Here is a 24471-nt window from a genome sequence, read left to right as displayed (position 1 = left end):
CAGGCGGCGCGGGCAGCCCGGGGTCCTTCAGCGGCGGTGTCGCGCGGCGCCAGCGGCGAGGGCAGCGCGCGGCGGGGGAGCGGGGCCCGGCGGAGCGGGAGCCGGGGCAGGTCCGGGAGCCGGGCGGGGGCGGGGGCGGGGGCGGGCCCGGCCCGGGGGAACGGGGAGGGGAGGGGGTGCTTCGCGAGCGGCACGGGGCCAGCGCCGGGCTCCGGTGCGCGGGGCGGGATGGGGCTGCCCGGAGCGGGGGGGCAGGCCGTGCCGGGCAGGGGTCCCGGGACGGGCCCAGCGCAGGCTGTACCGGGCATGAGGTCCCGGTGTGGAGCAGTCCCGGGACAGGGTCAGTGCAGGCCGTACCGGGCAGGGGGTCCCGGTGTGGAGCAGTCCCGGGACAGGGTCAGCGCAGGCCGTACCGGGCAGGGGGTCCCGGTGTGGAGCAGTCCCGGGACAGGGTCAGTGCAGGCCGTACCGGGCAGGGGGTCCCGGTGTGGGGCAGTCCCGGGACGGGGTCAGCGCAGGCCGTACCGGGCAGGGGGTCAGCGCACACGCGCAGCAGTATCACCACCCACCCGCTGACCCGCGTCCCCTCCCTCTGACCCGCAGCATGGACACCGACCTGTACGACGAGTTCGGGAACTACATCGGGCCGGAGCTGGACTCGGACGACGACGACGACGAGCTGGGCAGAGAGTCCAAGGACCTGGACGAGGTGAGGGACGGGGACGGCTTGAGCTCCGGAGTCTGGGGGAGCTTCGCGCCCGCCCTGGCCTGGCCCTTACTCGCCTCATCGACGCTGGGTGCGAAAAGGGCCACGCGGAGCAGGCACCGAGCCCCCAGCCAAACCCGCGGTCGCCACGAGCTGCTGGCGATTCCTTTTTCATGCCGGGCTCTGGTTCTGCGGCGAGACTTTCTTCAGCGATGGACTTTGATCCTAGTTTATTCCTAATGAGCAGAGTGGATTTGATTTTTTAAAAAAATTAGGAAAAGCTCTGCTCCGATTAGTGTGATAAAGAGCAAGAAATACTGTTTGTGCTTGAATCTCTGTTACAGCTGGGATCTTATGTAGTTCAAATCATGTTTGACTTTATTTGTGTTCGGTTGGAAGATCCAGATCCATTCAGTGAGGTCTTTAGACTGCCTCTTAGTCCTTTCCTAGTATACGCCAGCGCCATGGTGGTATTAGAAGGAGCTCAATTCCTTGATGATGAGCGCGGCGTAAGACTGTGGGCGCTAGAGTGGAGGTATGGGCAGTGTTTATGAGGACAGCAGGGGCAGGCAGTGTGCTGTGCCATGGCAGTGAAAGGTTTGGAGGATCTAGGAAGCCCCTTTCGGTCTAGTTTTCCTGCAGCTAAAAAGTGGTGTCTGCACATGCGTGTGATTCTGTCGTGTTTGTGAATGAAGGACAAGAGCTGCGCTCTGTGCAGACATCACTGCAAATGCCGTTGTTTTAACGGTGGCCTGTGGCTTTCAGGAATGGTCCCGTGGGAAGATGCGTGTCGCTTACAGAGGTCTTTTCGGCAAATCGCGCTGCAGTTGGTTGCAATATGTCGGGGTTGTCCTCATTGGTGGCTCCTTGGCTGCGTGTGGGTTTAGGGCTCTTTTTTGATGTGTGATGCCAAGGCTTGTAAGACTTTCTGGGGAGGATGATGGTTATAAAGCATGTTGATGCCTTGGAGGGAGGGCAGCAGCTAAACGTGAGCGTTGGTTGCAGCTCGAGGATGATGACGATGATGATGATATGGGGGACCATGACGAGGACCACCCAGGCATGGAGGTGGTGCTGCACGAGGACAAGAAGTACTATCCCACCGCTGAGGAGGTCTACGGGCCTGAAGTAGAAACGATAGTGCAAGAGGAAGATACGCAGCCTCTCACTGGTGAGTATTGTAAAGCAGCGAGTTGGGTGTGGAGCAAGAAGACTCTTAGCAGATCTTTGGAAAAGGGAAAGTGTTATTCCCTTCCATTCTCCCCATCCCCCATCGGTTTTAACGCCCCTCTTAAAAACCCTCGCAGCCTCTAAAATGCGGAGACTGTTCCTGTTTGTCTAGCGGTGCCCAGATTTTGGCACTCTGGATTATTGCAAATGCCAAACAAACTATCTTTTGAAGAACAGATATTGGCAGACACTGGAAGGTTATTTAAAGAGATGTGAAAATGTGTTTAAGTCATCTCATTTCTTCCCGTAAAAAGATAAAAGAATCTCTCAGCCTGAAAATTGTGTTTCTATCTGCAAAAATCCCCATTTAGTAGGAGCATTTCTGACAACACTGTTGTTCGGGGTCATTGATAACAATTTTTTTGCACTTTCTCTTGTTTTCAGAGCCTATTATTAAACCCGTGAAAACCAAAAAATTTTCTTTGATGGAACAGACGTTACCGGTCACTGTCTATGAGATGGAGTAAGTAATATGTAGGGGTTTTAAGCGTGTACTTCGGATCAATCCATCTGTGCTGTGACTCCCTCGCTACTTGTTGTTTACATGCAAAGGTAGAGAGGCAGAGTGGTGTGTGCTATAACGGAGGAGAAGGCTTAGAAGGGGCATTGGGTTTGTTTCTTACTGATACCAGCAATATAACTGTGAGTGCAGCTGTTTCTCCTGCTTTGATCCAAAAAGAAGAGGAAGAAAGTACAAGAGTAACCAAAATATACAAATATTTTCCCTCCATAGTGTGCAGTGCATTTACTTTCCTACCACTTAAATCTTCTGTCATCTCAACAGCTGATGAAGACCTTGGCGATTGGAAACCCTCATGGTGTGGGTTTGCTGAAAGCAAGTTTTCTTGATTAGACTCAGGAAAATTATTTATAAAAACTTCATATAAGTGTGCACTGTGTTGCACACTTCATATTGAGATAGCCAGAAAGGACATTTTGCTTTGATCTCAATGAATATAGGCCTATGGCTATATCAGATTCATTCCTATCTGCTGGAAGAGTTTCTAGGAGGGATTTGTCTACCACCAGTTGCACCCAAGCCACTGCCAAGCTGTGTGTGGGTTAGTATAAAGCTGCAGTTAAGCTGTGCTTCTGCTGCACTTGATGGCATCTGCTGGTCGTACCCCACAAAGCAGCCTCTGGGGATACCAAGTGTCTGGAGCAAACCTCATGGAAAAAATTCCAAACAGACTTAAAAATTGAGTTATTCTATCTCAAATTCTATCTAAAAGCGCTTTTTTTAACCTTCTCTATTAAAAATGTATGTGCTTAGTATCAACATCTAGGCACCGTGTTTTGTTGATGGGTAGAAGGGCTCTTTATCATCACATTTATAGTGTTTCCGTATGTTTTCTTCTGTTTGAAGATGAACAGCTTGAGCTGCATGAGTGTCTTGTAAGGCGCATCCTCCAACCCAAACAGCATTTCTTGGCTAATCTCAGCCTTTTCCAATGTTTAATAGTCATCTTTAAGAGTAAATCCCAGAACCAGATGCAGGTTTAGTAGCAGTCCCCTTTGTACCAAACAGGGCCCAGCACCAGCATCCTCCTTTATATCCTCAAGGATCCAGTTGCAGCAACACAATTTCTCTGGAGTTTGTATTTGGTCAATTATTTACTTGGACCCCCCAGGACCTTTTTGAAATGGCTGCATCCCTGGGCTGTCCTGTGTTCTTTGCTCAGAGAGATTTTCAGTAAAGCCAGATGTAAAACACTGAGCATGTTTGATCTGATTTTTCTAAGCAGTCCCTTTTGCTCTTGGTCAGTGACCTGTACTCTTCATTATCTACCGCTTTTCTGATCCTTGTGTTCTCTACTCATTCTGTCGGTGATGAATTTTTCTTCTTCCTGTTCATTGATATAAACGGTTAGCAAGGGGCCGAGAGGAAGTCCTTCTGGGACTTAACCAGGAACATGCAAGCTTGGTATTGATTTCCCACTTAGCCCTATTTTGAGACCAATCAACAAGCTTTTAATCTATATTGTTATTGATTTTTTGTATTTTTTAGCTTTTAATCAAATTTTTTTATGCTAAATGCCTTACAGAAAGAGTCCACCACATGAGTAAAATTTAAAATCTTTTAAAATAGAGATTATTTGGCAGGACTTTTTCCACAATCCCGTAGTAACTGATATTTGTTGTGTAGCCTTCCGTTATCTTTAAAGGGGTTGCTAATTTAGGATCTCAGTTATGTTTTCCCCAGGATTTATATAGAAGTGACCAGCCCATTGTTACCTGCTCAGTTGCTGATTTTGGAGAGATTTAAACTCCATTACTGTTTCCTTGAGTCCTCAAGAGCTTCACTTTATTACCACTTGCTAAAAATCGGAATTAATGGTCTGTGGAGCCCTGACACTACCTTTTAAAGCTGTCTGGGGTGCCTGTTATCCAGCTCTGTGATTTTGTTGACTAACGGCCACCACTTGAGTGGAAGTATTTCATCATCTAATACATGGATGTGACTTTTCCTCTAATACTGGCTGGAAGAGAAGGAAGATATTTAACAATATTTTATCACTAGCAGTTTTACCAACTCTGTCTCTTCCCACCCACTGCCATCTGTCTAGGACTCCAACTTTCTTGTCCTCCCCATCTGGAAAGTGAGATTCTTCCTCCGCAGGGCATTGGCAGAATGAAAGCTTGGAGAGGATTCAGGTGGAGACCTTGGAGAGAAACTGTAGTTGAAGTGGCCTCTGCTTTTCTTAGACATGGTAGCAACCTCTAACAGTCTTTTGTGTTTCATTCCTCTAGTTTTCTGGCAGATCTGATGGACAACTCGGAGCTAATTCGAAATGTGACTCTGTGTGGGCACCTCCACCATGGCAAGGTAGTACGGTTACCCAACAGTACCCAAAAGTATATTGAGTAGTAGTGATGATCTGTCAGCTGCTTGCTTTTACCATTGCTTTTTGACCCCTTCATCTCAGCAGCAGTGATCTCTGTCTCCTGCTGCTGCTATGCAATTATTTGTAGTTTTTTCTTTCAGCCTTGTGGAAATAATGTGCCACCCACCTTTCTCTGCGCAGCATAGAAGAGAGGTGACGATTTACTTGTGTTTTTCTGTTTAAACATAGTCATCTGCTTTCTTTTGTGCTCCAATATTTTTCAGACTTGTTTTGTTGACTGCCTGATAGAACAGACACACCCAGAAATCCGGAAGCGCTACGACCAGGACGTAAGTGAGCTTTCAGTGTATTGCTGCCCTTAGGAAGGATGGCATAGGCTTGGTCTTAGGCTTTGCACGAGCAAGACTATATGCATGGAAAGTGTCATTTAGTGATGAGAACATAGGATTGGAAAGCCAGAGCTCGGTCCTAGTTCCAAGTCTGTCACTTATTTACCACGCTAACCATGTGTAAAGAATTATCACTTCCTGTTTCACACTTAGCGTTTGATACCAAAATGTGATGTTCTGACTTGAGGATTTTGCTCTGTTTTTGCAGCTCTGCTACACTGATATATTGTTCACAGAGCAAGAGGTAAGTGAACCCTGTAAAATAGGCAGTGATTGTAACCTATTATCTCATGCTTTGTTCACAGTTAATTTACTCTAGGCAGTGTCCTCTTCCACTGTAACATCTTTATTTGCCCGAGATGATAACCTCTACAATGTCGAAAATCTGTACCAGAGCTATCGCAAGAGTTGTGGGTGCCTCCCTTTTTCTTTGAGGGAAAGATGCGATAGGGGTTGTTCACAGCAGTGGTGGGCGAGAAGAAAAACTCTTTTCTCAGAATAAACACAGTATTTTTGTTAGGCTTCCCAGGCTGGAAGCTGGGTGCTCTGACTCGTGTGGTTGGGCATAGATGGGAACCTTGTTTTGTCCTACTTGCTAGATGTCGTTATATCATCATGTCCAGAACAATCCTGTCAACCGTTTCTTTTTCTCCTCATTTTAATGCTGTACTTCACACTCCGTATGATCAAATCTTATGCATTGAGGCATAACTTGATAGCAACAGAAGGGTGAAAGCACAGGAAAAAATGGGTCTTCTGTCTCTGGTATTGCATATTATTCTTCCTTGGCTGAAATTAGGCACGGACTATGCTGTGTTAGAGTGATAGCTCACCAATCTGAGCCAGTGTGGATGGAGGAGCTGGCCTGGGGGGGTGCAGTGAGCTGGGGTTGTTTTTCCCTCCCTGAGCATGAGAGGTTGGGCTGGATGGTTATTTTCCTCTTTCCATCTTTTTGATTAGTTTTTTCGTGATCATCCTCTGCATCTTCAGGTTGTGATTTTTTTCTTTAGCTGATAATCCTTGTTTCCTCTCTTTCAGAGGGGTGTAGGGATCAAGAGCACACCAGTGACCATTGTTCTGCCAGACACCAAAGGGAAGTCTTTTCTCTTCAACATCATCGATACTCCAGGTGATTATATAATCCTGAAAATCCCTTTTTTGGGAGTCACTTAGTAGAAGGCAGCTTAATGTGTGAAGCAGAAATATGAATAAAGGTTTCTCTCAGTAATAAAGCTCTGATCCTCCTGATAGGGCTCTTGACGGGAGCAGTGCAGTAAAAACATGTATGGGTTAAATGATTGTGGTGGGGTTGTGTTAGCATTGGCTCTCAGAAAAAACAGAATGGAAATCTGTACCCTTAAACTGCATTGATCCATTATTTTGTCTGGAAATGCTACTTAAGTGGCATGATACCCTGGGAAGTTTCCTTTCACAGATGGAAAACCTGTGTTTGGTTTTGTATTTTTGTAGGTGATTCTAGCCTGGTCTTGGAACCTGGGCCTTTAGCTGGGTTCATTCTTCTGAAATCAATTCCAGCAGTAATGACTCTGTGGCTGGCTTTTAGTTACAATTGTTTCCAATTTTCAGGCATAATGAGGGCTAATGGAGCAGAAAACGTTTGACTCAAGTATATGAGAAGCAGATGCAGAATTGGCTTTTTCAGGTTTTCTCAAATGCTGTTGCCCCACAGTGAGACTCTCAGTGCGTTCCTTCAAGCCTCTGACAAGCTCCTATGGGGGGATGTAATCACAGATCAGCACTTTGCAGGAAACTGAGGCAGAGCTTTAGGAAAGAGGGATTCTAGACACCTCTGTTAGTTTACAGCTGAAGGTAAGGGAGGTTAAAGTGCAGGAGAAAGAGGCTAGAGGGAGAAGCCTCTGTTGTTCTTCCATGAGAAGTAATTGCCCTCTTTTTTCTTGAAGTATTTGCACCGAGCTTTGGGAAAAACAGTGACAAATGCAAGGAAAAGTGCCTGTTAAACTAGTTGTTGTGTTTGGTCACAAAAAATAGCATTAACACTGAAGTGAGTCCCTACACGGAGCTCTGGCAGCTGCTCCTGAGTCACCGTCCGAGGAGGGGAGCAGCCTGTGTCCTGCCTCGCTGGGTGGCGGTGACCAGAGCAAGTAGCAGAGCAGCGGGGCAGCTTTCTCCCTTCTGTGCTGCTGGCATCAGGGCTGTGCTTACTCTGGTCCTCTTTTCCATTTTGTTTTTGAAGGGCACGTCAATTTTTCTGATGAGGTCACGGCTGGCCTTCGTATTTCGGATGGCGTTGTGCTTTTCATTGATGCGGCTGAGGGGGTGAGTTAACCTGGGGGTTAATTTCAAAGCATCTTGCATTGGATTCTTTGATCCTGCCTTATGGTGAAGGCATGGGATGGGCTCAGCTTTCTGTGAAGGGCTTTTGGAGGACAGTTTGAAAAGTGACAGTGCTTTCCAACCAAAGCACGGAGTCAGGCGTCTGGATTCTGTTTCCAGGTCTGATGTGATGCGTATGAACCGTAGGCTGATTATCTAACTTCTTTGCATCTCCATCTCCATCATCTAAAATTGAGCAGATTATTTATATCGGAAATGTCCAAGGGGTAGGATTCAAGAAATTTGGTTGGGTTAGCACCTACTTCTACATTTTAGGAAGATCAGCTGATCACTGATGGCTGAGCTTAGGCTTTACTACAGGCTACAGCCCTGTGTGTAAGGGTCACTGCTTTCTGTTACGCCCTAGATAGCATTTTGTGGAGGGCTTTTGCTAGGGGTGTTTGTGCTCATTACTCCCGCAGGTGATGCTGAACACGGAGAGGCTGATCAAGCACGCGGTGCAGGAGAGGCTAGCAGTGACTGTGTGCATCAACAAGATAGACCGCCTGATCCTGGAGCTCAAATTGCCCCCTACAGATGCTTATTACAAACTCCGACATATCGTAGATGAAGTTAATGGTCTGATCAGGTACGGGTCTCTCTTATTGGGATAATATGTCATTGGTGCCTGTTGTCCCTGTTCCATTGCAGATGCTCTTCTTTAGGGGCCCTGTGTGTGCTAAAATCACATTTGTCTCTTGATATGTTGAATCATAGAAAATGGAGCAGGAAGAACCATTGAAAGTTCATCTCAGATAATTTAATGTATTAGGAAGGATTGACTCTTCCTGTGTGACTTCTGACTGGAATCAATTTTTTTTCCCCATAGACCGTACAGAGAGTGGACATAGGACTTGGGGGGAACTTTTGTGCTCCTTAATGTGTCTCAGATATACTGAGATTGTAGGCTGTGTCCCAGATCATAGGCTGAGATTTCTCAAATCTCCTAAAAGATTTTAACAAAAAATAATGGGAATTGTCTGTCCCAGCCCCTAAACTGATACCATAATATTGCTACGGTGAAATCTCCCTGCAGGACTACCCCCCAAGAATGAGGGGAATCTTCTCTAACCTTGACAATAGCAATGCAACTAGTATTTTACTGTCATTATTTCTGGGATACCTTTGCCAGTCAGCTCATTTTTTAGTAGCAGACTTCCCTTCAGTTTTTTTGTGTCTGCGTTGTAACCTGTATAACCCCAAATTTGAATTTGCACACGACTTCACTTGCATGTCTCTGTTCAATTGCTACTGGCATCATGCAACTCAGAGCATGATAATTTATCCTGTCTAGCATGCTTGTGAACTCATTAAAATAATTTCCATTCAATTCTATCTGTGCCTTATTTGCCTTGTATTATCTTCTCCCTCAGTTGACTGACTTTGCTCCCTTTTTTAGAGGAAAAAAAAAACCCTACCTAACAAGAATACAAAGCACTTGTGCTGGTAACCTGTTAGTTCTAGGTCTATGAATATTTTTTTTATACACTAGTGCTTTGAAATTTGTAGTAACAAAATGATATTGATCCTGAAATTCTGACAGCCAAGCATGTTGCAACCAGTTTTCAGCCACTATTTGGCAATGCAGAATCCTCCGGTATCACATACTGGTGTTTGGTGTGGGGAGTAGATTTAAGTGTCTTTCTTGGTTCATAACATTGATATTTTTCTCTTGTATCTAAAATATGTCTTCCCTCAGCATGTATTCCACCGATGAAAACCTGGTCCTGTCTCCCCTTCTGGGGAACGTGTGTTTCTCCAGTTCACAGTACAGCATCTGCTTCACGCTGGGATCTTTTGCAAAGATTTATGCAGACACATATGGTGAGGATTATCCAGAAACCTTGTACAGTTTAACATTTCGTTTCCTAACACTTTTTTGTTGAGATTTTCTAAGCCGTTCGGCTTCTGCTTTTCACTGCTCGTATATGGCCAATATGCGCACTCCAGACTCGAGAGTTACTGCAAATCTCAGTCTGGATGACTTTATTGCAGTCTTTCTGTGCTGGTAAAAAGCAGGGATCCAGTGCTAACTTGCTCTTAGCTAAATAGTTTCTCCTGATAAGTATTTCCTGAGTCAGAAGCCAGTGTCTTGTACGTACCCTTAAGCAGAAGAAATGAACCCTGCTCTGGCAAGGGAAGGCAAATTTGTGTGTTGTGCTCTGCCTCCATATCAGAGCATCTCAGAAGTGAAGCAGTTAAGTTCTCTCAGCCTTTTCACAAAAGTCTCCAGAGTCCAAGACTCAGCTGCAGCCAGGCACAAGCTTGGCCCATGAGGTTTTGCACTCTTGCCCTTCAGTCTTTTTTAAGAAACTGTCTTTTTCTGGCTTTGATTTAATTCTCTGCTCCCCAGCTGCCAACTCAAGGCAATCTGCCACTTGTAAAAGTGGGCCTTTTGCTTGCATTATCCAGCTGAGCAGCCAAGATTTTGAAGTCTCACGTTGGGAATTTGGGGTGATCTGTAGGAGCAGAGAGCAGGGAAGAAGAATATTGTGAAGCATCTGGCCTAGCTCTTGCAAAGCAGTTGGCCTCAGGGAGGAAGAAGTTGTAGAGGTCAGGGACTGATGTGCTGGGATATCATGTGTCCTCATGAGTCTGGAGGAATAAATGAGTTCCCTGGCCATCACAGAATTCACTCAATGCCCCCTAAGATGATTCTCCTTTCAGGGACAAATAAAGCATGCAGGCAGTAGATGTCAGCCATGCGGGGAAGACATGGGCTGAACTGGGTGCTTTAAGTCAGCAATACTTGGTTGTGGCCACCAGGGATTTTTTACGCAGCCACCAAAGCGTGAATTATAGTAGTGTAACTGTCAAAACCACAGCCACCATGAAATTTCTTACACTTGTACATCTGCCCTCAGCAAAAGCTTGTTTGAAAACTGCTGTAGATTATCAGTGTTGTCTTATTATTGGTAAATCCACCATGACAGTCAAACATTACCCTATTCCTTCAGCACTTGGATATTTTGCTATGGACTTCATACATCAGCTAAAAAAGAGAAAAGAACCTGAGGATGTTCAGCAAGGCAGAAAATGCTTGCGATAAGCCTGCGGGGCAGATGGGGTGTAAGCCATCCCAGCACCTTGGCACTACAGAGTCAGGCTGCAGTGTTAATGTTTGGAAGATGAAGCAGATGTAGCAGGATTCCTGCAGTGTGGAGTCTGGCAAACCAGCTTTTCTCATCCATAACCTTTTGTGTAACTGAGACAGTTGAAATGTTCCTGAGAAGCAAATGTGCAAACCCACATTGCAGTTGGGCTGCTGATGTCACCCTCAGTGGACAATTTTCTACCCACCTCCCTGCAAGGTCTTCCCAGATCAGGGTTTAGACATTTGTCCAGGACTGGGACAAAGCACTGTCTGTAGCTGCCTTGTTCCACCCACCAGCATTGGTTCATTGCATTGAATCCTCATGGTTGTTTTACTGGAAATCTGCTTTTTCTTTTTATGAGAGAAATGCATTTTATCAGTGATATCAGAGATTTTTGTTGTTTGATTTTTTTCCCCTTAGGAGATATCAATTATCAGGAGTTCGCAAAGCGGCTTTGGGGTGACATCTACTTCAACCCGAAGACGTAAGAAGCTTATTTAAATGTCTGTTAGCTTATGGCAGGGTTTTCTCTTCCTTGCCCTCTAGAACGTGGACTAGATGACCACCCAAGGTTCCTTCCAATGTGAATTATCCTGTAATCCTATGATAAAGGGATAGCTGGGAAGGGTTGAGTCAGGCCTCCTGCTTGATGTGAATCTGCATGGTTGTTCTGAATCCCATAAGCGGGAGCAGAAAGTCTCTGCTGGCCTTCACAGGAGTCATGCGTACTCCAAATGTCCATGACTCTTTCCCAGGGAGACTGGGAGGGAGAAGGGGAAAACCTGAGGAGAACAGAGGCTGTGCAGGTGTGTTGGTAGTTGGGGTGCCTGCAGGCTGCAGAGCGCTTGCCCCTCATGTCTCTCCTTTTGTCTCCTAACAGACGGAAGTTCACTAAAAAGGCCCCAACTAGCAGTTCCCAGCGCAGCTTTGTGGAGTTCATCCTTGAGCCTCTTTACAAGATCTTGGCTCAGGTATGTGGTGGTTCATTCTCCTTTCTGCAGTTCTGGAGCTGAACATTTGGGGACTGAACACTAGGTGGTGGTGTGTATGGCGTCTCTGGGACGCTCCTATCCCGTTATGCAGCATGATGTTCACGTGTTTCTGGGATTAAGGGTGCAGAGAATTGGTGGGCAACTCTTACAGTTGCTCCTTACACATTCAGCCCCGTGTTTGCGCAGCCAATAGAACTTCCTTTGCTCTGGCTTTGTAACGTGCTCGGGTATTAGCCAAATGGTAATTTGAACTAGACAGGCAGTTCCCACGTGAGCACTAAACCAGAGCGAGTCAAGAGCCCTGGAGGTAACAAGCTGGTGTGTGAAGCTGCACCTGCGAGTCAGTGGCCTGGGTGCTCGTGTCGAAGGTGACAGTGGTGCTTGCTGCCTTGCAGGTGGTGGGGGATGTGGACACGACCCTGCCCAGGACTCTGGATGAACTCGGCATCCACCTGACCAAAGAGGAGCTGAAACTGAACATTCGACCCCTCCTGCGGCTTGTCTGCAAGAAGTTCTTTGGGGAATTCACGGGTAAACGCTGTTCCTCTTCCCCTCCACAGTCTCCCTGATAGCTAAGTCTTGCATGGGCAGAGTTAAGTGCTGTGCTGCAGCCATGGAGTCCTGCACTTGCAAAGATCTCTTCTCAACTCTTGCCTTTCCAAACATAAAATAAAAACCATCTCCCCAAAAGAGAGCTTGAGACACTGTTCGTATCTCCCCATGGCTGTGGTTGCACTGCAGCCAGAAGGGCCTAGGCTTGTGTTTGTTGGAGCCCTTTTCTTTTCTCTGTTTTGAAGTCCTCTGCTTAATCACGTCCTCACAAAACATTACTTTTCCAGGCTTTGTGGACATGTGTGTGCAGCATATCCCTTCCCCAAAGGTGGGCGCCAAGACCAAAATTGAGCACACCTACACCGGTGGTGTTGACTCCGATCTAGGCGAGGCCATGAGTGAATGCGACCCTGATGTAAGGAAACATTTCTCTCTTTGCTTTAAATTTTCAAAAGCGTGGCAAATAGACCCTCCTTTCATAGCCTTGCTAGGGCAGCTGCCTTTTAGGCAGGCATCTGCACAGATTTGACTTCCAGCATTTTGAAACCTCTCATCCGATACTGAAGCAAATCTCTTCACTCTGAGAAACTTTAGCTGCCTGCCAGGGCAGCCCTTCGGTGAGAGAATTGTTTGACAATGTTCAGAGAAGAGCAGAGATTACGTCAGGGCTTCAGAGGGACCTGCAGGGTGATTTTTGTGTCCTTTTGCTGCCTTTTTGTCTCTTTTCTGTGAAGTTTGATTCTCTTTCCAAACTCAGAAAACTGATCTAAACTATACTGACAAAAATACCCTTGTGAGTTAGCCAGCATCTTCCCTATTAAAGAAACCTCACGAAACCATCCTCTTCAAACATGCCTTGCACGGAGTTGGCATTCAGAGTTGTCCAGAGCCACCGATGCTAACTAGCAGCTTAATGAAGAACTTGTGAGTGACTTTTGCCTCCATGTCTGGAGAGGAAGTGAATCTTTGAGTTGGAATTATCTACATAAAACCTTACAGTGGTTACTGTCACTAGATCACTAGCTATGGAGTGACCTTTTGGGGCTGAAAGCTGTGATCTGCAGCAGCTCAGGTGTTGTACCCTGCAGGGGGATAGATTGTGCTGGTTTGCAGAGCTGCAGATGACACTTCTCTTCATACATAGTCCGCCTAAGTCATGGCCTCATCCTCACTGCTATTTATTGTTCCACAAAAGTATGGAGTAGAGCACCAGAAAAGTGCACCAAAGTCATTCCATGGGGCTCTGTACAAGGAGAGAGGAAGTAAAGCTTCCCATGGAAGGAAATCAAGGACTTCGAAATACTTCTTTTGATGTGCCAAGTTCTAGCCCATTAATCAATGCGTCCTGCTAGGTCTGTGTCTGTTTCTTGTCTGTGTATTTTAGAAAAGGCTTATTTCTCTCTCCCTTTTGTGGAAAGGGTCCACTGATGTGTCACACCACAAAAATGTACAGCACAGATGATGGCGTTCAGTTCCATGCCTTTGGCAGAGTGCTCAGTGGCACTATCCATGCTGGACAGCCTGTGAAGGTCCTTGGAGAAAACTATACCCTGGAGGATGAGGAGGATTCCCAGATCTGCACTGTCGGACGCCTCTGGATCTCAGTTGCGAGGTAGGGAAAGCTCTGGCAACGTGTTTATTTGGGAGAGGAGTCACCTGGAGTCATTGCTGTCAAGGACAGGGAGGAGGACAGCGTTGTAACTGCCTGGAGGCTGGTGGCAGCGAGCTGTGCAGTGATGCTGCCTTGCCTTGTAGGTACCACATTGAGGTGAACCGGGTTCCTGCTGGCAACTGGGTGCTGATAGAAGGAGTGGACCAGCCCATCGTGAAGACCGCAACCGTCACGGAGCCGCGAGGAAATGAGGAGGTACTTTGCATAGCTGGTATCACTCAGTGTTACAGGGAATCAAGGTGACGGAGGGCATCTTAAAAGCACCAGTGGTAGGGTTAAAAAAAACTGCCTGACAAGATGCCAGGGCACAAGAGCCACTAGTGGGAGATTAATTCCAAATGCTGTGTCCAACTCCAGCATCCATCTGATGGTGCAGAGATTCAGGTCTTTGTCCGTGTCTGGTTTCAGGCTCAGATCTTCCGTCCTTTGAAGTTCAATACCACATCTGTCATCAAAATAGCTGTAGAGCCAGTCAATCCCTCTGAGCTGCCCAAAATGTTAGATGGTCTCCGCAAAGTCAACAAAAGTTACCCGTCGCTTACTACTAAGGTATTTCTGGTATTTTGACTGTTTTCAACCCATGCTTTGGGCTACCCTGTAGGCTGATCTTGAAAAATAAGCATTTTCTTTCTGTGGGTTGTTTTGCCTGTTGTGGGTTTTCTCATGCTGCTGCAGCTGATGTCATAAACCATGTGGAAACAGCAGAACACTATAAATCAAGCAAAAATACACACACCTTGCTGTGCCAGGGAGGCAGCTTTCTGCAGAGCACATCAGCACTTTCTGCTAGAAAAGGCTGGTGGCCAATTTGCCGTGAGTCTGGCCGTGACCAGGCAGTCGTGACAGCTACTAGCAGTGCTGTTGCTGATAAGCCAGGACTGGGGTGGTTCTTTCTGTGGCCAGCCATTCTCTCTACTTGCATTGCTAGGGAACGTGCTTTGGGAGCTTTCCTTGGGTGGTCTGATCCCAACCGGTTTGTTTGTAGTTGATATTTCCTCAGGCTTGCATAGGAGCCTAGAAGGCAATGGCCTGTGAGCAGTAATGCTGTAAGTTGAACCCTTCTCTCATTTTTCAGGTGGAAGAGTCTGGGGAACATGTGATCCTGGGGACGGGGGAGCTCTATCTGGATTGTGTAATGCATGATCTACGGAAGATGTATTCAGAGATTGATATCAAGGTGAGGAAATGAGAGAGGGAGATCATTCCCAGTGGGAGGGAGTTTCCTCCCCATAACTCAGAAGAATTAAAAAATAAACCTAGCAAAATGTACAGAGTTTCTGTCCTCCTCTGGTCCCTCTCTGGTGCAGGAAGAGGGGGCTTGGGGAGGTCATGGCAATAAGCTCGCTGTGGCAGCTTGCGAGTTGTTGAGAGATTTCTCTGGCTAGACCTTCAGGTGCCTATTCCTACCTTGGCCCTGGCTTGCTCTGTGATGAGCAGGCAGCCAGTTCTGGTTATGCAGGAGGCAGTGAGGTTTGGTGTGTTTGAGGCTGTGCGGTGAAAGGACCAGGAGGAGGTAAGGGACAGTTCCATTGTCCAGAGCTAAGGCGCCTTTGTCACTGCCAAGGTCTGCTCTCTCTTGGTGCAAGCAGGGTCCCTTGCTCCTTAGCATGGACTTTGTTAGCTTTCTTTAAAAAGAAAAGGGCTGTCTGCATACAAAAGTAACTCTTACAGCCTGACTGTACTGGGCTGCTGTAGTTGAGAGCCTGAAAATTGCCATGGAGAGGAGTGGGTGACCATGCTCCAGCCCTTTCCTGTACTTCAGCCATTGCATGGCCAGCATCAGTTGAGATCAGTGTATTTCCAAATCTGGAAAGAAGAGATGTCTCTGTCTAGCGATGTCTGTGGATTGACAGCTCGGTTTCCTTAGCTTTAAATATTTCTCTCTTGTTTGGATGAAGGAGTTGCTAAAGCTGCCTGTGCAGGCTTCAGTGGTACGTATGAAATGCTGAGTAAAACACTGGCAGATGAGACAGGTTTTTCTTGTAGATGTTCAAAGGTTTCAGGCTGTCTCTCTGTAAAAGCAAAATATTGCTGAAAAACTAGGTGGTACAAACACCCCTACAAACCTGTTGCTGTTCTTCCAGGTTGCCGATCCAGTTGTCACGTTCTGCGAGACGGTGGTGGAAACGTCCTCCCTGAAGTGCTTTGCTGAGACACCCAATAAGAAGTAAGAACCCTTGGCAATCCAGGCGAGCCAGGCACCTTAGACTAGGCAGATGGAGGGGTTTGCTGGAGACTAAATTTCCTTGCCTCCAAGGGGTCTGCTCTCAGCAGCTGTTGTCCAGAGAAGTGGCAACGGTCCAAGGTTTGCAGTCTTCCATTGCAGCAGCTCTGTTAAACTCCTCAGTAACACACTGAGTCCCAGGGTTGTTTCTGTACTTCGTAGTATCTCTCAAAAAGGAAGGAACAAAGAAAGATTCATATCATCCTTTCTTTTAGCTAAATTTCACAGTAAACTATCACTTTCTCAGCGCTTGTTTGGTGTTTCTGAGATTAAGAAGCATATCCTAGAGCAGGTGCCAAAGAGCCAAGTGCTGCCTTCAGTATTCCCCAAGTTCATCATGAAAGCTTTGCTTTCTTTTATTCATTCTTAATCTTGGAACAGATTTGCTCCTTTCTAGCCTTTCTGCTTAGTCTTGTCTTCCTTCTCCAGCAGTGCATTATGAGATGGACGTATTTGAAGGAGGGAGATTTGGGAGACGATATAGGCTGAATAACCAGGAAATGTTCACAGAATAAGATCTAGGAGCCCAGGGCATTTTTATGCCTGGACTTTCATGGCAGTCATGGTCTGTAGTGTCACCTTGAGCACAACTTTCCTGTGCTCCGCTGTGGGTTTTGGTTCTTCTTGCCTTCTTTCACTGTGGTGTAGTCTCCCCATAAAGTTGGAAACTTTATTGTTGGAAACTTTATTTTTGGGAACAGAAAAAGTTCCAGTTTTAGGTCAGTTTTTGAACTGTTGGGCATGCGGAGGTGACCTATTCCGGGGCCAGTTTACCCATGTTGGTGTGGTTTCTGAGGCGATGTCCCATATGTCTGACACACCTGGTACTGCCACTGACAGGGGGACATGACCTGGCCCATGGGCCTGGTCGGGGCTGGCTGTGCTTCCTTCTGCAGCCCACCATGCCAAGCTCTGGTATCTGGCAGGACGGAGAGAGCAGTCCTGTCCCTTAGTGATCCACTTCTGGAAATGAGTGGATTTTGGAGAGCAGTTGTTAGGATCAGGGCTTCAGGGCTGTGAGCGTGCAGATTCTGCCTTTACAATCGACAGTAACACCAAAGGGCACAAACGACTTCATCTCCCTGGCCATGTTCTAGGCAGTGAGCAATCCCTGAGGTCCTGCCAATTATCCCATTTCCATACTTCTGCGGACTAATTGTGACTGTTTCTCCTCTCAGGAACAAGATCACGATGATTGCTGAGCCTCTGGAGAAGGGACTCGCTGAGGACATTGAAAATGAAGTGGTCCAGATAACATGGAACAGGTATGACTAATTTGGGGAAAGCGCAAATCCTTCTCGGAGGAAGTAATGGGAAAATAGGGAACCCTGGAGATCTGGGAGGTGTGCATTATTAGACAACAGCCTCTAGGCAGAGATCTTGTGTCCAGTATTGACACCAGCTAGTCCATGAGCATCCCTACCCCAACAAATGAGGTGCTCGAGGAAAAAGCTGAGATCATTTTATGCCTGCAGGGAACAGGGTCATAAATATGTTGTGAGTGCAGGTGGAATATTTTGCTTTCTAAAGTTTCTTCCTTTCTTCTTGTTCTATCAGAAAGAAGCTGGGTGAATTCTTCCAGACCAAATATGACTGGGATTTGCTGGCTGCCCGCTCCATCTGGGCTTTCGGGCCAGATGCAACCGGCCCAAACATCTTAGTAGATGATACGCTGCCCTCAGAGGTGAGAAATGCAGGTGCTGGGGTTGTGTTTCAGTGAACCAATGGTCCTGTGGTGTCCAGAGGTTACAGCTTCTTTCCGGACCTGCTAGCAAGGTCCTAATGCTGTTGGAGTGCTTATTGGTTTGCCAGCTCTGATCTGTTATACTTTCCATGACATAGTCATGCCCTGGTGAGTAAATTGCCTGTGATTTTTGGGGGTCCTGATATTTGACCCAAAGTCCTCAAAATTGGCAACAAAATGGCCTGTCTTTAAGCGTTATCAAAATATAGACTCTTAATTTATAGCTCTAGATGCCAAACTGAAGATGATGCTCCTGAGCTGTGACAGGGAGTAACAGACTTTGTGGGGTTTAGGGGGACAGGGCTGCTCTTCTAGGAAGTGGCTCTGAAACACTGGGGTCTGTCTGTTAATGCCTTGCGATGCATATTCAGTCTCAGAAGCTGTCTGTCTGTCTGTAGGTGGACAAGGCGCTGCTGGGCTCTGTGAAGGACAGCATTGTGCAGGGATTTCAGTGGGGAACCAGAGAAGGGCCCCTCTGTGATGAATGTAAGTAGGACCCGTGGAGGAGTGAAGCTAATAAAATGGAGGAATTTTGCCATCCGTAAGCATCCACGTGATTGTGTTGGGACAGGGCTGGCTCTGAGCACCACATCCCTCGGTGACCAGTTGCCCTTGCACACCACAGAGAGCTGGGGATGGGTGACAAGGGGGATTACAAACTCCCCCTCTCCCTGATGGAGACGCAGCGCAGGCCGCGGCACTTGCTGCCTACCTGCAAATGAAGTTAGCAGGCAGCCTGGTTCCCCCAGAGCTTGGTTCTGCTCCCAGTAGAGTTCAGCTACAGCCCGCTGAGCACCCTGCAAGATTATCTGCTAAATTGCCTCTCCTGGGATATGCAGGGTTTGGACATGGTCATACTTGCCCCGTTGGACTTCAGTTTAGGAGAACCTCCTCTGGTGGCACTAGGTCTTTGCCTGGATCTCTATCGCTACATGTTCAGTGTCTCTGGGGATGCATGGTTGGTGCTGGTATGGTGGAGAACATACCCCTGAAGTCACTTGCTGTCATTTCTTCCCTTCCGCAGTGATCCGCAATGTGAAGTTTAAGATCCTGGATGCAGTGATTGCTCAGGAGCCCTTGCACCGGGGTGGAGGACAGATCATCCCGACAGCCCGGAGGGTGGTGTATTCGGCTTTCCTGATGGTGAGGACAGTGCTGTGTGTGACAAAGACCGAGCCTCACGCTGTGCTGGCCCCCGTGAGGTCTGGGAGGATGCAGGCACCAAGGAGCACAGGTTGCACGTGTGCTGCAGTTCCTGCCCCAAGGATGTCGGATTAAACTGACTCATTCACCCATTAATGTTCCCAGCGCCCTTGCAGACAGGCAGACAGGTTTTACAAGCAATCACATTCCCTGGAAACCTGCCTGCATCTGCTCTGTTTCCTGTTTCACTAATGTTTGGCTTGCCAGGAAAGGTGGGCATGGGGGAGAGAAGCGTATGGCTCAGGGCCAGCAGGAGGAAAGCTCCTTTCAAGATTTGTTTGAGGTTTCTTTGAGCACCCATGGGACAGAGATGGGAACCCTTTTATCCCCAGTCAGGCACTGTGTTTGACCAGAGCATGCTGGTCTCTGACTCTCACTCAAACCGTACTGTGTTGGCACTGCTGCTGGCTCAGTTGTGTGTTTCCCTTCCTCCCCGCAGGCCACCCCTCGCCTGATGGAGCCGTACTACTTTGTGGAGGTTCAGGCCCCTGCCGACTGCGTGTCTGCGGTGTACACGGTGCTGGCTAGGCGGAGGTGAGCTGCTTTCTGACCGGCTGCCATCACTTTAGGGTTGCAGAGCAGCGACTGCTCCCTTGGGATCTGGGTTCCTAGAGATTTTTACAGTCCTGGCACTGATTTTTAAAGTGAAGAGAGAGGGTGAAGTCCATACGATGGGATACTTGAAGGTTTTCTAGACTGATCCTGGCCACTGTACTGTGTGAAGAGGGGGTATCCAAGATCACATGAAGCTTTTGGGTTGTGCCCGTTTTTTCCTGAGCGTCAGAGAGGAGAGATGGAAAGGAACATGTAGGAAGACTAATCTTTGGACTCTTTGGCAGAGGCCATGTGACGCAAGATGCTCCGATCCCAGGCTCCCCTCTCTACACCATCAAAGCCTTCATCCCAGCCATTGATTCGTTCGGGTTTGAGACAGACCTGAGGACCCACACTCAGGGACAAGCCTTCTCGCTCTCTGTCTTCCACCACTGGCAGGTGAGTGTGTGCACTGGTGAGATAGGGAAGAGGGACACGATAGGGACAGGCACCAGGTACTCTCTGTAGAGCTCAGTGCCGTAGCTCACCTAGAGCAAGCTAATTTCTCTGGCTGACATCCTTGGAAGATCTCGATTGCAGAGGATTTGGGAGCTGGTGGAGGCTTTGTACGTTAGCTGTAAACTGTCAGCCAGAAGCCAATGGCTTTGTTCCAAGCTACGTCACCATTTGCCTTAGCGAGGGAGCGCGCGACGCTGCTGCTCGCTGAGCGTGAGGGTCCTTCAGCGCCTGGAGAAAGGGCATCCTCGTTCAGGGGAAGGGAAGCTGTCGGTGCACTGAGCTCTCTGCAGCTTGGGGAGCAGAAAGCTTGGAGCGGGGCTTAGAGTCCATCTGCTAGAAGATGCCCTAATCTAGAAGGCAGGAGGCTACATTTCAGCTGTGCCACTCGGAGAAGTTGTGACAGAGCTATGGAAAACAGGGTTTGGTACAGAATATTGTCCTCCAGCCACTTCTCTGGCTGGGGTGAATTGAGTCTTGTGGGAGCTACTGCTGTGAGCCACCGCCTGGGAAGTGTACGGCTGCTCGTGGTACAGCGAGACGGGAGCAGCAGCAGCGATCTGAGCCCCAAGAGCTGACTTAAATGTCAGGACGTGAAAACCTGAGGCTTGGCTCTGAAAAGAATTGAATGTACCTAATTTCTAGAGCCGACTGCTCCAGTTGGGACCCTTGTGGGTCTTTTAGGTTAGCAGATATTTGAGAGGTCTTGGAGTAAAATGACAAGTGGGGAAGGTGGGATGTATTCTTGGCTTGGATTAGCATTACCGTATTAGTGAATCCTGGCAGTAATGACTGAGGACGTGGGTAGCGATGTGACAGTTTTTCTGTGCCAGGAAAGCTGATGTGTTGTTGGGGCTGTGATGCCAGAGCCAAGGGTGTCTGCAGGACCTGGGGGTGTTTCCCATTGCGCTGTGATTCAGGCTCGCCTGGAGGTTGAACCAGCCCCCGGCATCGCTCAGTGAATGTTCTCACGTCCTGGACCTGTGTTTCAGATTGTGCCTGGTGACCCCTTGGACAAGAGTATCGTCATCCGGCCTCTGGAGCCCCAGCCAGCCCCACATCTGGCCAGAGAGTTCATGATCAAGACCAGGCGTAGGAAGGTATGTCTGGGAGTAACCCCAGCAGCATCCCTCTATCTGTACTGGCAGCTTAGATGTTGCAATGTTCTCCCTCAAGCATGCCCTGTCCCCAGTGTGTTCCCAGAGTTAAATCATGTCCTTTGTGCCTCGGGGACTTCTCTTTCTGATGATCCTCCATGCTGCTTGTTTGGTGCCTGCGATGGTCCCATGAGCGTGCTGATCTGGCGGTGACTCCAGCCAAAAGCAGAGTCCTGCAGCGTCCGCTGAGCCCCGCTCCCTCATCAGTGCCTGTTTTACTCTGGTGGCCTGATTGAGCTCATTAGCTCTGCAAAAAAAAAAAAAAAAGTGGCTGTTTTCTGTGCTGGTTTAGTGAGCTGGACAGAGGGGTTGGAGGGGGTCTGTCCTGCGTGCTCTACAAGGCCTTACCTCTGGCTTTGCGATTACTCCACAGGGCTTGAGCGAGGACGTGAGCATCAGCAAGTTCTTCGACGACCCCATGTTGCTGGAGCTGGCCAAGCAAGACGTCGTTCTCAACTATCCCATGTGAACGTGCTGCGTCGGCCGCTGCGTCGTCAGGGCTGACCCGAGTCCTGGCTGGCACCTGCCTGCCCTTCCCCAGCCCTGGCTCCTGGGTGCTGGGGGGTGGCAGGGAACTGCTCCCCAGGTCGCTCCTCCACGGCTGAAGTCTCCCCGCCTGGGCACGCGCGAGCCCTGGGTCAGGAGCAACCCAGAGCGACGATGCTTTTTGTAGCGCTAGTACTCAGCCGTGGTGGCCTCCAGCGAGGAGGTTTTCCCTTCGGACGTGCTCTCTCCAGGCACATGGATTATCCCCGCACGTGGCCCCCGCTGTCGCACAGCAGCGTGAATATAACGTTAAGATTACTAGGGAAAGCACAGCGTAACTGTGCGTCAAGCAGTTGAGCTGGGGTGAGCCTCTGAATGTGATTTCGATACCGCTGCCCCGCTCTCCTGGCTGCCACAGGGCTATTTTGCCTGGGGCAGAGCATGTCTTATGGCAGCTGAAGACGGGGGAAATGCTGGGTTTTTTTGTGGGGGTGGGCTCCTACCTTCCTAGGATAAATGGCAAGGCTGGATTTTACCATTTTGTACACGTTTTTCTGAGCCCTTGTAAATGTTTAATACAAATTGCCAGCCAGGGCTCTGTGTGTGATCGCTCCAAGGGACCAGAGGGCTGGGAGAGGCTCTGCCTTCGCTGGCGCTTGGAGCAGGCAGCCACTGCCGTGAGTCCCCTGCCTTCGCTGCTGCCCCTGCGGCCCTTGGGGCTCTTGCTGCTAAAACTATGCTGTAAATCCAGGTTCTTTGGGCGTTTGCTGCCCTCTCTCTGCCTCCTGGCCCTGCTGCTTGGCAGCACCTCTGAGGCTCTTCCCAAATTGCTCCGAGCCCTCGCTTGGGATGAGCCGTCCAGCACAGTGGGCTGAGCTGGGCACGGCCCCAGCACGGGCTGAGGCCGGGACGGCCGGGTGCTCAGCGCCCTTGCCGTGGGGCTGGAGGCCTGCGGGGCTTGCAGCTGAACAGGGGCCAGGCTGGACGCCGCTCTCGTTGTCTTATTGCTGTTTAACTCCTGTGAGGCCCAGGGAAACCCTCTCTTTGGCCTTACGGTGGAGGATGGAGCCTCTTTAGCACCTGAGACCTGGTTGAGACCAGTCGTAGAGTCTGTGCTAGGGGCAAAACCGGGATTTCCATGTGCTGGGTATTTTTTTCAACCCAAGCAGCATCCTCCCTCGTGTCCTCCTGCCACCGTCCCTCCACTGCCGCTTTGGTACCTAAAGGCGAAGCTGAGCCCCCCCAACCCCTCTCATGGCAGCTGTGGGGTGCTCATGGCCCAGTTTCCCCCCGTGCGTGGGCTCGCAGGGGGCACGGGGACGCCCTGCGAAGGAAGCAGCCCGCGGAAACGGAGCAGTGTGGGGGCTCGGGCAGCGGGGCGCGGAAAGCACCAGGGAAGGATTTCCTGCCGCAGCCCCCGAAACAAAGGCCCGGCCTGGGCAAGCGGTGCCGGGGCGGACGAGGGGGGGGGGCTGCGGCCTTATCGCTCTGCTCAGCGTTTTCCGGCGGGGCAACGCCGGGAGGTTCCCTGCGGTCGGCCCGGCCCTGAACGGCTTTGGGGGCTGCAAAACGCCCCCGGGGCGCTCGGGGGACGGTGCTGGGCCGCAAGATGTCCGCCTCCGGGTGCCGCAGAGGCCGGAGCACCGCAGCGTGATGGGTGGCTGGGCACGGATGCCACCAGTGCCACCCCGGCGGCGCGTCCCTCGCTGAGGGGGGTGCCGGCACGGCACGGGCCCCCCAGGAGCGGCGGCAGCCGGCGGCGGCCCGGCTCCTCGGAGCGGCCTTGCCGTGGGAAGGGAGGCGGTTCTCACGCGGGCCCTTCCCAGCGGCTGGAAAACGGTGACCCGCGCCGGCTCCGGGGAGGGAGATAAGCGGCCGGGGCCGTGCGAGCGCTCGCGGCCGGACGCCACCGTGGTGGGCTGGGAATTTTCCGCGGAAACGGCCCGGCCCTGGGAAATTGCCCCGACCCTGTGGCCGACCCTGGCTCATGGGCCGTCGCTTCGCGGCAAAGACTTCGGCGTTCGCTCCCGGCCTGCCGGAATAAGCTCCAAAGCCGGCGTTTTAGCAAAACCACTTCGGTTTCCAGGCACGCCAGGGGAGCGCGATCCATCCTTGGCACGAGTTGGCCAGGGCTCAGCAGCACAAGACAGCAGCGAACGGCCCCCTCCGCCCCGGGATAAGCGGGCAGGAGTCCCCCTCGGTCCCGCCATGTGGTGCGACCAGCTCTCCAGCGCCCTGCGTTCGGGGGCGAGCCCGTTTTGGAGGTGCCCCCCCCCCCCGCCATGTTCAGGCTATAGGTGAAGGTACACGCAGGGCTGTGTTTAGGGGTGTGCGTAAGGGTGGATAGAGACGTATATACCGGGCTGTACCCAAAGCACCCAGAAAGGGCAGCCTGGGTGCGGCCGCCGATGGGGCGACGACCGAGGGCGCAGCTCGGGGCCGGGCGAGCCGCGCAGCCAGGCCACCGCTGCGGGGTGCAAAGCTAACGAGCACGGCGGCACCTGCAAGCGTGAGGCCCGCCCGGCCCCACCCGCTCCCGAGGGCACCCGCTCCCCCGCGGCACGTTTGCGACGGCCCCTCCCCCCCCCAGCGCTCTTCAGCGCTCGCGGCGCCGCTCGCAGCGTGAGGCACCGGCCGGCGCGCGCCGCGCGTGGGGGCGGTGCCCGGCGGCACGTGGCGGCCGGGGCCCCGCGTGCTGCCAGCGCCCCCGGGCCGCCTGCGCGGGCTCCCGCGCTGCCGCGCCGGGCTGGGGGGGGGGGGGGGAGGAGGG

The 24471-nt window shown here is 50.2% G+C and overlaps 1 protein-coding gene across 2 annotated transcripts; it reads left to right on the top strand.

The window, feature by feature from the left end:
• EFTUD2 (elongation factor Tu GTP binding domain containing 2) lies at positions 1-22295 on the top strand. Of its 2 annotated transcripts, none has more exons than XM_064524436.1 (28): positions 1-110; positions 604-709; positions 1712-1877; positions 2321-2399; positions 4688-4763; positions 5046-5111; positions 5380-5415; positions 6210-6300; positions 7387-7469; positions 7949-8115; positions 9226-9350; positions 11042-11105; positions 11502-11592; positions 12009-12144; positions 12453-12580; positions 13584-13777; positions 13921-14032; positions 14246-14386; positions 14913-15014; positions 15922-16004; positions 17240-17326; positions 17619-17745; positions 18204-18291; positions 18830-18948; positions 19448-19542; positions 19848-20001; positions 21051-21158; positions 21589-22295. In XM_064524436.1, exons 2-28 carry the CDS (start codon positions 605-607, stop codon positions 21682-21684), a joined length of 2919 nt encoding a protein of 972 aa, XP_064380506.1. In that variant the 5' UTR covers positions 1-110; position 604; the 3' UTR covers positions 21685-22295. The 2 variants fall into 2 exon arrangements, with proteins under 2 accessions (XP_064380506.1, XP_064380507.1); XM_064524437.1 differs by having other exon boundaries at positions 6-106.
• Positions 22296-24471: the final 2176 nt, after the last annotated feature.

This window comes from Dromaius novaehollandiae, chromosome 22 (genome assembly GCF_036370855.1).
Source record: "Dromaius novaehollandiae isolate bDroNov1 chromosome 22, bDroNov1.hap1, whole genome shotgun sequence".
In the NCBI taxonomy this organism is placed as follows: domain Eukaryota; kingdom Metazoa; phylum Chordata; class Aves; order Casuariiformes; family Dromaiidae; genus Dromaius; species Dromaius novaehollandiae.
The sequence above is the reverse complement of the archived record's forward strand: the minus strand, read 5'-3'. Positions and strand labels throughout refer to the sequence as shown.